General features: G+C 32.3%; 2 protein-coding genes across 2 annotated transcripts; both read right to left on the reverse strand.

Annotated features, from left to right (window-relative positions):
* Positions 1-1100: 1100 nt before the first annotated feature.
* Positions 1101-4626, reverse strand: LOC133289566 (ras-related protein Rab2BV-like). Its single transcript, XM_061487542.1, has 2 exons — positions 4317-4626; positions 1101-1667 (listed from the first exon to the last, which is right to left on the reverse strand). Exons 1-2 carry the CDS (start codon positions 4479-4481, stop codon positions 1182-1184), a joined length of 651 nt encoding a protein of 216 aa, XP_061343526.1. The 5' UTR covers positions 4482-4626; the 3' UTR covers positions 1101-1181.
* A 5652-nt stretch (positions 4627-10278) lies between these two features.
* Positions 10279-14955, reverse strand: LOC133289535 (cucumisin-like). Its single transcript, XM_061487504.1, has 9 exons — positions 14865-14955; positions 14168-14259; positions 13824-14058; positions 13208-13727; positions 13035-13114; positions 12707-12934; positions 12099-12213; positions 11798-12011; positions 10279-10936 (listed from the first exon to the last, which is right to left on the reverse strand). Exons 1-9 carry the CDS (start codon positions 14942-14944, stop codon positions 10416-10418), a joined length of 2085 nt encoding a protein of 694 aa, XP_061343488.1. The 5' UTR covers positions 14945-14955; the 3' UTR covers positions 10279-10415.
* Positions 14956-15301: the final 346 nt, after the last annotated feature.

The following is a 15301-nucleotide window of genomic DNA, read 5'->3' on the forward strand; positions in this document are numbered from 1 at the left end:
GGGTTTGGACCATTACTCGGAGCTTGTTCCTTCTGCTCTGTTGCGGGACATGACAGGACTCAAAAATTTCCTCCATGAATGAAGTTTTGCTTAGCTTTTTCACACACAGAGAGAGAGAGAGAGAGAGAGACTTTTGCAAGGGAATCTGATAAAGAGGAGGCAGCGATGAATGATGAAGGACTTGAAACAGTACCCAACTTTGGCCGAGCACAGTGGTGTCACTGTGTGTCCACAGTTTTAGAAGGTGAAACAGTTTACAAATGAAGGGACTATATATTATTTTGGAGTTTCAAATGAGTTCTATGATTAATGTGGGCTGGTCAATTGGTGCAACTTGAGCTTTCAGTCAAAGACAAGTCAATAAGATCAAATTATCGTCAAAAAGAAAAGTTACTACACAGCCTTTCAAAAGCAATTTCTGAACTTGTTATTTCTTGCTAAGGTTAAGTATTTGAATAGAATATCTTTTCTATGTAATATGAGAAATATTTTTGTCTGTACTTTTCTCTCAATAGTTAAGCATACTCAACAACAGTAATTTGAGACATTCAAACTTAAGCAAACAGTCATAAATTTGGAGAACAATATGTCCAATTTATATATTCCAACATTTCAAATGGTTCAGCTGAAAATATAGCAGTTAGGTCCTTGGTCCTGGATGTCGTCTCTTGCTATAGGCCGTTTTGTTGCTAGGATGAGTTTTTGAACTCATTAAGTGGCAAGATTTACATGCGTTTGTCCAACTAATAAATCGGAATAAACAATTTCAAGCATCTCTTTGTCAATAATAACAAAATCGTATTATATGAAACAAACGCGAAATTTTATTATGAATGAGACATACGCTAGAAAGAACAGGAGCAAATTAATCGATAAACTAGAGTTACAATATTTATGACTAAACTCTCCAACTGGACTACTAAGATCCTAACTTCGAATGCATGCATTACAGAAGCAGTTAATGCCAAAGCGAAGGACATAAATTGTTAATATTCATTTTCAATTGTGATTGCTGAAGACTAGAGATCTGCCACTCCCGTCTTACAGAAGAAATACAAATAAATAAAACTGGCAAAAGGTAGCAACTAGCAACTATACCTCATTGTGTTTTAAAATAAAAAAAACATTTCCTGAAAAAGCTTCTTGTTTTTTCCTCTTCTTTTTTCTACACAGTTACCCTGTTAGTTTGAGCAACAAGTTCTATTGCCCGTATTACCTGACATATTTGAGACATTAATGGTAGTTCCTTGAGGAAGGCCAGTAGAGGAAGTAGCCTCCTGTGCTGCAAGAGCCTTTTTACTTATAATGTGATATATATCAAACAAAATGGTTTGGAATGCCTTCTCAACATTATATGCCTCCAAAGCTGAAGTCTCTAGAAATGAAAGACCTTCCTTCTCAGCTAAACTTTGAGCATCTTCAGTAGAGACTGCTCTCAGATGATTCAGGTCAGATTTGTTTCCAGCCATCATAATAACAATGTTAGAATCTGCGTGATCCCTTAGTTCACGAAGCCACCTCTGCACATTATCAAATGTTTGCCTCTTGGTTATGTCATAGACCAATAAGGCACCAACGGCTCCTCTGTAGTAAGCACTAGTGATAGCTCGGTACCTCTCTTGCCCAGCAGTATCCCATATTTGTGCCTTTACAGTCTTCCCCTCCACCTGCATTAATCATGTATTTCCAACCAGTTAACTCTTCTTGCACGTCACAATAGAACATCAGATAATTTATAAAATTTAATATTTGAATTTGAACATATGATCAAAATAAACTAGTGCATTATGAAATGTCATAAGGGATATAATAAAATTGTTGAGACGTGTTACTCATCTAATGGCTTAAACTTTTGAGAAAGTTATTCAACGACACTTATGTTATGCCATATATAATGATTTTGCTGTATTTTTGTAGTATATTGCAATATATAAGAATTTCTCATATAATAGACTTTCAGACATTTATTGAAACTAAAAATCAATAATTTTTTTAATAACTCATATTTAAAACATTTTAGTAATAAAGGGATTTTTTTTTTTTTTTCAAAAGTTCTTTATAAAAATTATACGGGGTTCTCGAATATCATGTTGCAAGAAGAAATAATTGTTTCCTGCAGAGACAATTTTAAGTGGAATCCACAGATTAAAAAAGAAGAAGAGACAAGCACTATTATCAATGCGTTTGCAGGAAGATTTTTCTTCCTCATATTTAACTACACTTACATGTCCCCTATTATATATGGGTAATACATTGATCATGTAATAAGGAAAACAATTTTTTTTTTTTCCAAACACATAAATTAGGAGAGAGAAACAAATGTAATGTGAGAGGAACAAGTTTTAACGGATTCCACATCAATTTTTGTGTGTGCGGGCAAACTTTTTATTTTCCTATTACATAACTAATATATTACTCATTATATATAGGATTTACAGTGCAGATAAGATGAATTATCTGCAGTAAGTCCAATATGATGTTGTTTTGGGACAGAAATCATATTGTTTTTATAATTTTAATTTATCTCAAGGTTATAATAGTTTTTATATTTATAATTTTTTAAAATTTCAATATCAAAATAACGTCGTTTTGAAAATAAATGCAGATAACTTATCTGCATTAACTGCAGAAACATTTTTTCCTTATATATAAGGAAGAATATATTTGCCGTAAAGGCACGGAATTCCTATCTGCGACAGAAAGAAAAACCAAAAGAGAGAAAGTAGAAATCAATAAAAAAAATAAAAATAAGGATGGAGGCCCACTTGAAATTTTTCTCCGTGGCAGATAATTTTTAGAGTAAAGACCCTTTTTAGTCCCTGACAATATCTACGGAGTCCTTTTCAGTCCCTGACAATAAAAAAGGACCAAATTGGTCCCTGAAAGTACAAGAAAAGGGCCACTCTACATATTTGAGAATTGACATAAGGACTAACATGGCCCTTTTTTTGTAATTTCAGGGACCAATTTGGTTCTTTTTTATTGCCAGGGACTAAAAAGGACTTCGTAGATATTGACAGGGACTAAAAAGGGTGTTTACTCTAATTTTTATCTGCCAAAGGCAAAGATGTTATTCTCTTTTATATCTATAAATATATGACTTTAATGTTTTTACGGTGAATACAAGTTATCTACGTTCATTTCACTTCCAAAACAACGTCATTTTGGGTTGAAAGATTAAAAAATTATAATGAAAAAGACTGTTATAACCCTGAAATAAATTTAATTATAAAAATACCATATTTTTGTCCCAAACGACGTCGTTTTGGGCTCAATATAGATAATTTATCTACGTTGATCACATAAAAAGCGAATCCTAAATATATATATTTGGGAAAGGTTACACCAACTACTTTTTTTTATTACCAAATCTTAACCGTTGATTTTCGTCAATTTAACGGTTATAATTTATTGAAATTTAATAATTAATTAAAGTGTAACTCAATAAATTATAATCGTTAGATTGACGAAAATCTACAGTTAAGATTTAGTAGTAAAAAAAATAATAAATATAACCTCCCCTGTATATATATATGAGAAATTTCTTTCTCATGTTGCACGAGACAAATTGTTTCATGCAACAAAAACAATGAGTGGGACCCACTAAGTAGAAGAGAGAGAAAGGAAAAAAGTGAGTCCTACTCAATTTTTTGTTTGTTGCATGAGATAATTTATCTCATGCAACATGAGAAAAACATATCCCTATATATATATATTAAGGGTTCACTTTTTCTACAGTCAATGTAGATAACTTATCTACATTGAGCCCAAAACGACGTTGTTTTAAGTCAGAAATCAAAGTATTTTGTAATTATGATTTTTTAATTTTTCAACCCAAAACAACGTTGTTTTGGGAGCGAATGTAGATAACTTATCTATATTCACCTTAAAAACATTAAATCCATAAATAAAACTAATTCAAGTACTATACCTATGAAACCATCCCTGCTCTCAGCACATACCAATCTAACAATCTATATCTATTTGGGGATAACCCATCTAACCAATCTAGTTAAAACATAACAGATTCAGTTTATAATAATTATAATAAAATTTAAACCATCAACTGCATTATTCAAACATCACACAATTTTTTTTTTATTTGATGTAGGAATCATTGGTTCATTAAAATATTCCTGAATCAATTAGTGTTCAAACCAACAGAAAGGGTAATTAACAACAATCCCAAGAAAACACCGAAATTTAAGATCTTAAACTAGGCACATCAACTCCAATGTAGAGATTAACAGAAGCAAAGTTAGGATTTCACGAAATTGAACATGTATTTTACACATACAATATTTACATAAACCAACCTGCAATGTTCTGGTTGCGAATTCAACCCCAATGGTAGATTTCGACTCTAAACAGAACTCATTTCGTGTAAACCTTGAAAGAATATTAGATTTTCCAACACCCGAGTCTCCAATCAATACGACCTTGAAGAGATAGTCGTATTCATGGTCTACTTTATACGCCATGCTTTGCTTCCAATGATCGGATACCCAACAAACACACACCAGCACAATGATCCAACGAAAAAATCAAACACGCCAAGTGGGGTCACGATGAAAGATGGTTAGAGGGATTAAAGATTCAAACTTTTGCAGAGGAGTAGTGAAGGAACAAGGGACAGGGGAGGAGAGAGAGAGAGAAGAAAAGGCACATTACAAGGCCAACAATGAGTGAGCACAAACAGAATAAACGGACGAGAAGGCACTTTGAACGGTCTTTCATGTGGGAATCGAAAGCCCGCAAAACTCGGAATATGTTTTTTTTTTTTTAAATTATTATTCGTTTTAAAAATTGCATGATGGAACGACCACATTCAACGATCTTATTAGATAAAAAGATTATATGATTCATTCTGATATATGCTAGCGTAGGTGACATTATTTTGAATCATAATTAAATCATCAATATAATAATAAATAAGATGTATCACTTTTTTGTGTATTACCCCACATCTATCATTATTTAATTACAGTAACAAACTCTGTTCAGTTTGGCTGAATGCACATAGATAAATTTTGCAATTCGTTCGCTTGACTTATTTGTAATGTTTTATTACATGGGTTTGTTTTCCTCGTGTTGTAGAAAAACAGTATCTTTTTTCTACACACACAAACATAAAGAGAAGAGAGAAAAGATTGGTAAGAAAAAATAAAAGAAGTAGGACCCATGTACTTTTATGTGTCTATAAGAAAGTGGTACTATGATATTTGTCTATCCCTTTATTATATCACTGTGAAAATAAAAGTAATGGTCTTAAACTCTTGTATACCTATGATGCACCGTGCACGTACATGGACACGGACATGGGACACGATACGACACGTCGACACGTTAATTCTAAAATATGTCATACTTCGACACGTTGTGACACGTTTTGATATTAAATAAATTTTTTAATATATATAATATAATTTATATTTAATACATATAAGAGTCCATAATAAGTCATATAACCAATCAAATATTTAAATTTCATACCATAAATATAAATATAAATAATTTTTCGTACTTTGTTAATTTTTCATGTCAAATTTCATAACAAAAAAAATTAATTTATAAATTATTTCTTTTATATTTAGTTAACAAAATAAAATTAAGATTTAAAAAAAAAAAAAAAGTGTCCGAGAGCGTGTCCGAGCGTTGACCGAGTGTACGAAAAAGTTAATTGCGTGTTGAAAAAAATGTCGGAACGTGTCGAAGAGTTGAACGCGTGTCCCCAAATATTGACCGCATATCAAACGCGTGTCGGAGCGTGTCCGACACGCAAATTTTTCTTGAACGAGCGTGTCCGTGCTTTGAAGTTGAATACTATCAACATTTTTTTTCTCTTAGCTGTGATGATTGACATAGAAGATAGAACACTAATATTTATTATTATTATTATCATTATTTGTTATAAAGACAGAAACAAGGCTTTTATTAGCAGAGGTACAGATTCTGCTTTGAAGGTTGTTGCTTTTCTCTCCCTTCAAAGGAACAGGGTGGAGGCCAGTTCATGATAAAACTTGATTGATGATCAGTGATGAACTTCAATCTCCTTCTCTTCCTTTGGAATTCTGCTCCGGAATTTCTCTTCCGCTGCTGCCCTCTACCTTTGTCTCCGAGTTCGTCTTTATTTCGTCTTCTAAAAAATCCTCATTTGAAGGCTTCGTCGCGTCCATTTAAAGACTTAAAATTGGGCTTTAAGATTTGGACTAGCTCGCTGAAGCGAGTTGCTCAGCAAGAAATTTATTTTTTCTCGTTGTTGTGCTCGTTGTTGCGAGCTTAAGAGCGAGCTTCTCGCTGTTGCGAGCTTAAGAGCGAGGAAGAATTAATTTTTATTAATTCTTTATTTTCTTGATTTTTGATTTATCTTGAACCGGTGTCAACTGACTTCTCATTGGATCAAATCATATTAGTGGTTTGTTTTTCTAGTGTGAAACAACCTGAAACAACAATAAAAATTAGAATCTTATCTATTTGTTGGCATTTTAATATTCTTTAAGATTTTATTAATTAACACCATATTTTTAATCACGTTAATTATTATTTGAACTATTTTTAACATTAAAAACATAGTGTCTTTGACACTTATCAAATACTATCACTTCTTAAAAAATAATTAAGGCTGCAAAACCCAACGAACAAGGAAACTCCCTCCTTCCGTTGGATACTCTTTGTTAAAAAACAAATAATAATAAGGGATACGGGAATATCGATGGGAGCCTACTCCCCTTAAAGAGATAATTAGGGTATGTTTCCAAAAAATAAAAAAATAAAAATTGCATGTTGGAGCTCCCTCATTTCGTTAGATCCTAGGGTGACAAAACGTGTCAGAAGGTTATTTCGTGTTGTGTCAAGTTGTCCATGGGTTTTATTATAACTGTCTCTAAATGTAGCAGTAGAGGCAATTTTACTATAACTGCCTCTATATGTTCAATGGAGGCGGTTATATTAACTACCTCTAATATACATTTAGCCCCCCCAAAAGCATATTAGAGGCAGTTAAAATAACTGCCCCTATTGAGCATTTAATGGAGGACAGAGGCTTGCTCACACAGTATCGAGCAATGATATTCAAAGAGGGAGATCTTTTTTGTTCAGCAGTTGGATTATTCACAAATTTGCTCATTGTATTCTTCTCTTATAATACTTTAAGTTGACTATTCAGATTTTTAAATTGAATCATCTGGTGTTAAATATAAATTTTGGATATTTGAAAAAAAAAATCTCACCTTCACTTTGAAGTCCCACATTGGATTGTTAGAGAATAATATAAACCATTAAAAATACCCTTACCCAACGCCTTAAGGTTTTGGGTTGAGATGTGGTGTCGGACCCACTTGGTGTATCGGATCCACTTAGCTCATTGGTGGTGGCCCCTTGCCTATTGAGATATTCAAGTGTGACGAGTCTCACATTGGTTGGTAATGGGCTAAGTGAAGAGTATATAAATGGAAGGACCCATGAACCCAATGTCTTAAGCTTTTGGGTGAATTGGTTCGTTACATGTATGATCCTTGTTCCTCCTTCTCCATTTTCTTTCAAGAGCAATTTTTACTTATGGCCAATTGTATGTTGCTCTCTAGGGTTAAAAGTAAGGAGGGATTAAAACTTCTCATACCTAACGATCATGACACAATTGCTAATACTACAACAAACATTGTGTGCAAATTTTTTTCTCCAAAAGTTGAAATAAGTTAATTTGTGTTATTTGTTGAACTATTTTACATTAATCTTCAGAGTTTGCTATTTCACTATAATACGTAATGTAAATGTAATTTTACTATTCATTTAATTCTATTTTATACTTTTTACTTACCATCGTACGTACGGGTTATACTGATACATGTTGCGACTTCGACAAATGCATTGGTCGTAAAAGTAATAAAAGAGTATTGAGTACAAGATCATTCCTACGAGGATTGGTTTTCAAGCACTAGTTCACTAACAACAATTTAGTTGGACAATCAAATTTGAGATGAAAAGAAAGAAAATCAAGAACAAGCAAGAATATGCAATTCCAAAATTTAAAGCAAGCAAAGAAAAAACAATTGGTTTTGAAAATAAAAGAAATCGTAGTTAAGGTTTCGATTTCCCCCAACATTCTTCTTATGTTATGGATTAAACAATCAAATAACCGCCCTTAATATAATGCGAATCGATTTCTCTAAAGTAATTAAGGTTTAATCCCTTGTTACCTTAATTCTATGTAATCTTGAAAAAATTCTAGTTCCCCAAGAAAAAATGCATTAACAACAAGAATCTAAAATTGCATAATTACCCTATGTCTATCCCTAGATCACAAGGATTATGATGAATTTATCAAATTAGGGTTCATGCACCAACATCTCTATTGTCATACAATTCTCGTAAATCAATCTAAAAGGAGAAAACTCGTAGAAAGCATAAAAATAGATAAATTCATTCAATTATAAAAAAAAAATTACAGATATAATTTAATCTATAAACATAATAATTCAATTGGCCGTTCCATCTACCCTTAACTATAGAAAAATCTAGCCAAACATAGCGAAATCAAAGACAAGAGAAAGTAAAGAAAATCCCCCAAACTCCATTGGTGTGATGGCATGAAAAATCGTCACAAACCCCAGCTTGTTCTTGAATTCAAACCGCTCCCGATGCTCCAAAGCATGAAAGACGCGTTTCTATCTCCAAAGTAGGATTTAATCTTCCCAATTGTTCAAAAACTCTTTCTCTTTCTTTCTGAATGTGCCATCTTTTTATAGTGATTAAACCATATCTTTTAATTTTCTATAAGGTCTTCAATGGAGTCTTTACTATAATCTCCAATCATATCTTTAATCAAATCTTTAAAATCTTCTCTTTTATATTTAAAGAAAATAATTTTCTTAAAAATATTCAAGAGAATCTTCAATAAGATTTTCAATCAATTATATGATTCAAAAATTCAAAACAAACCCACTTGAGCTCTCTAATTTATCTTTTTAGTGTGTTGAAAATTACTGTAAAATATAAGAATTTTTATGAGAATATTATTGAAAATAAAATAACACTTTAATTATAATTATCAGACTTTTAATTATTTCTAAATTAATTTTATGCTCATATTAATTTATTTAAAATCAAATTTGGGTTTTCCTGTGTTTGAAAGTATAAAAGCTATATAAATAATGAGAAATATGTCTCTCGCATGAGACAAAATTATGTCATGCACACACAAAAAATCGGTGGAACCCACTATTTTCTTTTCTCTCATTTTTTTCTTAATGAGTTCCATCCATTTTTGTGTGTGTTGCATTAAATAAAAATATCTCATGCAACATAAAGATTCATATTTCGCACAAATAATTTGTAAAACTGATGTGATTAATAATATGCATTTTAGTAAAATAATATAAATATATTAAATACATTCTTGCTTTATGTTTTATGAAATTTGTTTTTATCAAAATCTAATTAGTAAAAAAGAATCTTAAATGTGTAAAATTGCTCTTGGCATAAATAGTTTGATACACCTGTTTTATCAAATTAATATGTGAATAGACTGATATAAAGTTCAGAATTAAATTCTCCTTTCACAAGAGGGAATTGTTTTGGGCCCTTGTTAATTGTTATGGAACTAAATCAGTCCAAGTAAATATTTATCATTCATCTCCGTCATAAATATTAGAAAGGTACCGCCGCTGCCGGCCCTCACTGACCAGTACCGCAACAGCCCATTACCAGTTACTGAAAGAGATAGTAACTGAATTATCTTTGAAGTTGTTTTTCTTTCTCTTGGTAAAATAGAATTTTCAATTGGGTATTGTGTTATGTCTTTCAGAAAATTGTTCATCCCCTAGGTTGAAATAACCAAGAAGCATAAAACAGGGACAAAGTTAGTGGATAGGTAATGGCGGGTCTGGACAAGAGGCAAGGGAAAACATAGTGGAATGGCCAGACTCAAGGGATGATTCTCAATGGGAATGTTTTGAGATGTTGCCTATTGATTTGTTGGCATTATTAGTATTGAATTGCATCTGTTCTGGTGATACTAATAGAGTTTTGTATACAAGTCACTGATGGGAATGTCAAATTTAAACCATTCTTTTTACACTACTTCTAGATCAATCTAGCAATAAATTTTTAAGGTGATAATTTACTTCATATTTATCTAAACATCGTGTTCAAGATAATTTATCACTTTTTATAGTTCTTATATAAATAGTAAAATAGAGCACTTGAAATTTGTTTTACCAACTATTTTACTTTATTGCAAACAAAGGCTCACCGCAGTGAGCTTACATTACATGCATATATTTTTTAATAAACTTACAAACTTCATTAACTGGAAGCAACAAACGCAGCATTCTAACTTGGAAAGTGCCATCGTGCGGCTTTCCAAATTAACTTTTATTTTACTTTTCTATCACGCACACGCAGGATCATAGAATTTATCAAGGATCTCCATATATTACAATTGGACTTCTAACTTGAAAATTGCCATCATCCCAAACCAAAGAGGCAGAGGTTATTTCCACATTAATCTTCCCAGCAATTATAACATAGAAATACTTTTTCTGCCCAATAGATGTGAAGTTCAGAACATCTGGTTTCACTTCAATATCCAGGAAAGATGGAAACATCAATTTGGCTTTATAACTAGATGTTGCTGATCCCACATTTGTAACTGTTCGATGGAAAACACGATAGAAATGGGCATTTACTTTAAGAGCAAATGATGGGAGATTAAGCTCGTAAACAGCTAACTCGTTAGCTTTTTTGCTGCACTTAGCATGATCTTGAGTGAGTACTCTGAGTTTTTCATTGGTATACCCCTCACCGCATAAGAACTTGATATAATCTGCTTCGCTAATATCATATACTAAACCAGGATTTGCTGCCTTAAGTGGATTAATTTGCCCCGCCCCATATGCAAATTCAGCTTCAGGATTAAGAGCAGCACTCATTGGGGTAGCTGTTAATTGGAATGCAGCATAAACATGTTACACGGTCATACTTTGCTCACTAATTATATGAAGAATGGTAAAGAAACTTTTATATATATATATATATATATATATGGGATATCATCATCTCATTCAACAGCAGAGGAGAAATCTCCGGTTGGTGAGACAAAATTCTAGTGGACCCCACTTACCAAACAAAACAAAAAAAACAAAGGGTGTGACACGTTTTTCGAAGGGTGAGCGGGAAGCTTTTCTTTTCTCCAATTGCTGAAGAATTATAAAACCCTATATATATATATATGGAAAAATATTTCTCCTCTCATCAGAGATAAAATTATTTTTAGTGAGCTCAAAACGATGTCGTTTTGGATTATAAAATTAAAAAATTATAATGACAAAAACTAATATAACCCTGTGATATATTATAATTACAAAAATACCTTGATTTTTGTCCCAAAACGATGTCGTTCTGAGCTCACTGGAGATAACTTTATCTCCGGTGACTGGAGAAATCTTTTACCCATATATATATGGAATATTATATTTACAACGTTTACAGACTCATACAAACTTAATTATGTACTAAGGCTATATAAACCAACTCATGTATTACCCTTAGTACATAATTAAGTTTGTAAATAAAAAATTTATAAATATAACCTATATATATATATATATATATATATATATAAATTCATTTTATATCATTGCTTGCAAGTTATACTTATGATTTTATCCGTTGATACTATTCATATTTGGCAATTCTAATTTATTAGATATATGAAATATTAGACACACAGGTAAACCAATAACTAAGATTTAGTTTATCTGTTGCTTATATAGATATATAAATGGAGAGGAGTCATTACCTGTGGTCATCAAGGCAGACTTGATCATAGCAGGAGACCAACTGGGATGAAATGATTTGACATATGCAGCTGCCCCAGCAGCATGAGGACAAGCCATTGAAGTGCCAGAAATTATATTATATTTTACTAGTCTTTCGTCACCTTCAACATCTGAAATTGGGGACATTGGAGAATATGCAGCTATAATATTAACACCTGGGGCAGCGAGATCAGGCTACAATATCAACAAATAATTGCAATGAGCATTTTGACAGCTTCAAGACGACAAATTGATATGGATTATACTAATCATTGAAGTTACCTTAAGAATGTCTGGAGTAATTGGATTTGGACCTCTTGATGAGAACGAAGCTACGTAAGGTGCTGACGAATCATTGACTTCATCACTCCTGAATATAGTGGCTGTTGCATTTTTGCTGAGTAGTATCATGTTAAACGAGAAAGGTTTAAGTCAGTAAATTAACATTTAAATAAAGATTTTGCTAATAAATGTCTTAAAGATATCAAGGGGAAAAAAAAGCATTTAATGCACTTTTTCATTCAATAATGTGTTAATATATTAAATGAGAAAAATGTTATTACAAAAAAAAAAAGAAAAAAAAAGAAAAATGAGTATCATTTTAAAGAATATAAAGTTGTGTCATTTTAAAAAAGAGAAAGAAATAGATAAAAGAAGAAAGAGAATTGACAAAAAAATAAATAAAGGTGTGGGTCTAATTTCTATATAAAAATAAAATGACATAAATTGTGTCATTTAAAAGGATAAACACTTTTTCCATATTATATATTCTTAAAAAAATTTGACTTTTCATAGGGTTATTGAATAATCAAACTATTTAGATAATTTCCTAATGCATAATTACATGACATGGAATGCACATTAAACTTTATAATTAAGTCCATAGGGACCTATACCCCGCCGAAGCAATGTAAGATTTTACGAGTTTTAAGTCGTTAACAGTGAGAACAGTGGCAGGCAGGGCAAATGTGCCGGGGAGGTCTTTCCCACCAATGCCTGCAACAATAACACCAGCCGCACCAGACAAAAACCCAACGTCTGTAACATTGTGCCAGCCTTCACATAAAACGATCTTTCCCTCCACCAAACGTTTATCCAAAGTCTTCTCGCTGCAAATCCTGATCAATAATTTTATATATATATATAAAATATATGAAGTCGTGACAAAGAAAAATTAATAAACAAAGAAAAATCGCATAACAATTCACATTTCAATACCCGGATGAGGAATTGTCCTGTGCAGAAAAAAACAGGGGAAACATTTTGCTTTTGAGATCAAATGTGTTAATTGACACCCCCTGTATATATTGCAGAATCACCCAAAAATATCAATCTTTCTTTGATTTTATATTAAGAATAAGAGTTAGTGTAAGTTTTTCAAATAATGATACCTCATAAACCATGTCATTGCCCAATTGAAGCTTGGTAAGGAACATTCTGTTAATAGTGGTAGCAGCCACAGAAAGTAACCAAGGGGGATAAATTGTCATAGAGTAAAGCTCCGGCCCCAAATTACCAGCAGAATTTGACGTCAATATGCCTCTTTTCATTGCATGGAAACTTCCTATATTAATTGCATGACCAAAATATTCATAGTGTACTATGCCAGTTGGTCCCGTTGATGTAGAAATCAAGTCAACTCCATCAGCAATTGCTTCATCAAATGCTGCAAGTGTGTCAGCTTCTGAACCACCAGATTCCCAAATTATTTTGTACACAGCAATTCGTGCTGATGGAACTCCTCCTCGGGCTGTTCCGCTGGCAAAGCCTAGTAGACTTGCATGGTTAACAAAGTTTCCAGCAATTGTTGATGCACAGTGTGACCCGTGCCCTTCTGTATCCCTAGGAGATTCTATGTCCTCTTTGGTATATTTACTTCCGATATTAAAGTATTTTGCACCAATCACTTTGCTGCATATAATAAATGGTGACTTGCTTTAATAAAAATTCTATTTTTTTTGGAAAGGGTTAAATTGAAATTGTATTATATACAAAAGAGGTTATTACTTGTTGCAGGTAAAGTTAAGGCATGAACCCTTCCATTTGCTTGGTGGTGGACCAAATCCTTTGTCACTGAAACTCTCAGAATCTGGCGAAATTCCTGAGTCTAATACTCCAACAATTATGTCACTCTCAATACTTGTTCTTTTGACTTGCTGGGGAAAGCCTAGGAAGTCCCACGATCTTGTTGTGTGAAGATGATTCTTTTTGTTTGGGAAAACAGAGACAACAGTGTCCATTTCTATTGCAATACCAAAGTAATTAACAGTGTGTTTTATCTTCCGAGAAACACAGAGTGTGAAAATATTTCAAGCAATAGTGGGGTTAACTTAAAAGGGAGATTATAATACCTGCCATTCTTTCCGCTTCCTCATCTGTTAACTTCATGACGAACCCATTAAAGCTCTTGTAGCTGTGAAGTACAGCTTCTGGTGCAAAATCACTGGTTGCATGCACAAATTGGATGATCAATTTTATGACACTCTTCTTGGATAAGAAACAAAAACAAAAAATCTAGCTGTATTTCCACTATAGCAGTTAGGCTTCACTCTATTCTGTCAACAAGATATTATTTATAGTCAACGTCAATATTAACATCAAGAATACTTTTATTCCAATTTAATTGGGGTTGATGGTAGATAAATTTAAATAAAAAGTATGAAAAAAAGATAAAAATAAAAATTTATATATATATATATAAAACATTATTCATAAAAAAGTACAGTAAACAATTAAAAGAAAATAAATTAAAATGAAATAAAAATAAAAATATATAAGAAGACAACAAAAAATAAGAAAGTAAAAATAATAAATAAAAATAAAGAAATAGAAAAAAAGAAAAAAAAAGTATTTATAGTATGTAAATGCGTATGTATGATGGTGAAGATATTATATATATATATAGTATTGTAGCATTATTTCCGAAGTATTTATAAACTTGTCCCTCAAACTCTAATTTTGTTAATGCTGAAATCTAACTCAAACATGACATTCAGAAAGAAAGATCTTATCATCGAACATGGATTAGACATAGACAAAATGTTCAACCTGCCAAGGATCTTTTGAGCCATGGCCATATGAAGAGAAGGTAAGGATGTGGAGTCCATGTCCTTAGGATGATCACCCATGTAGACAATATAGGTCTGTAATCAGAAAATGATATGATCAAATTAGAGGAAGGAAATTTAAGCATGTGAACGTCTTGATTAGCAATGCAGTATAGTAAATAATAATAAGAGGAGATGTATATGCATATATTTGCCTTCCGATCATTCTTGGAATACGCGTGATTAATTATCAAAATGCAGAAAAGAATGAAAAGAAGGCATGGCCTTAAGGAAACCATATCTGCCAGACTGCCACAGGAGATCAAAAAATGACAAGAAAAAAAAAGCTTTAAGGAGGATTAGATGTATATGACTATGCCTATTCCCCCCAAAGAGTATTTATAGCGGAAGAAAGTGAATTAACTATACTTCTGGCTT

The sequence above is a fragment of the Gastrolobium bilobum genome, unplaced genomic scaffold, assembly GCF_033153095.1.
Source record: "Gastrolobium bilobum isolate Gb01-03AN ecotype WA unplaced genomic scaffold, APGP_CSIRO_Gbil_v1 utg937, whole genome shotgun sequence".
NCBI lineage: Eukaryota > Viridiplantae > Streptophyta > Magnoliopsida > Fabales > Fabaceae > Gastrolobium > Gastrolobium bilobum.

Excerpts from the sequence above, each read along its gene's own strand:
- LOC133289535 (XM_061487504.1), bottom strand. The coding sequence starts at position 14,944 with ATGGGTGATCATCCTAAGGACATGGACTCCACATCCTTACCTTCTCTT. Across the intron at positions 14,260-14,864 it reads GCTCAAAAGATCCTTGGCAG|TGATTTTGCACCAGAAGCTG; the intron begins GTTGAACATTTT and ends GCATGCAACCAG. Across the intron at positions 12,935-13,034 it reads CAGGACAATTCCTCATCCGG|GATTTGCAGCGAGAAGACTT; the intron begins GTATTGAAATGT and ends ATTATTGATCAG.
- LOC133289566 (XM_061487542.1), bottom strand. The coding sequence starts at position 4,481 with ATGGCGTATAAAGTAGACCATGAATACGACTATCTCTTCAAGGTCGTA. Across the intron at positions 1,668-4,316 it reads TCGCAACCAGAACATTGCAG|GTGGAGGGGAAGACTGTAAA; the intron begins GTTGGTTTATGT and ends TGATTAATGCAG.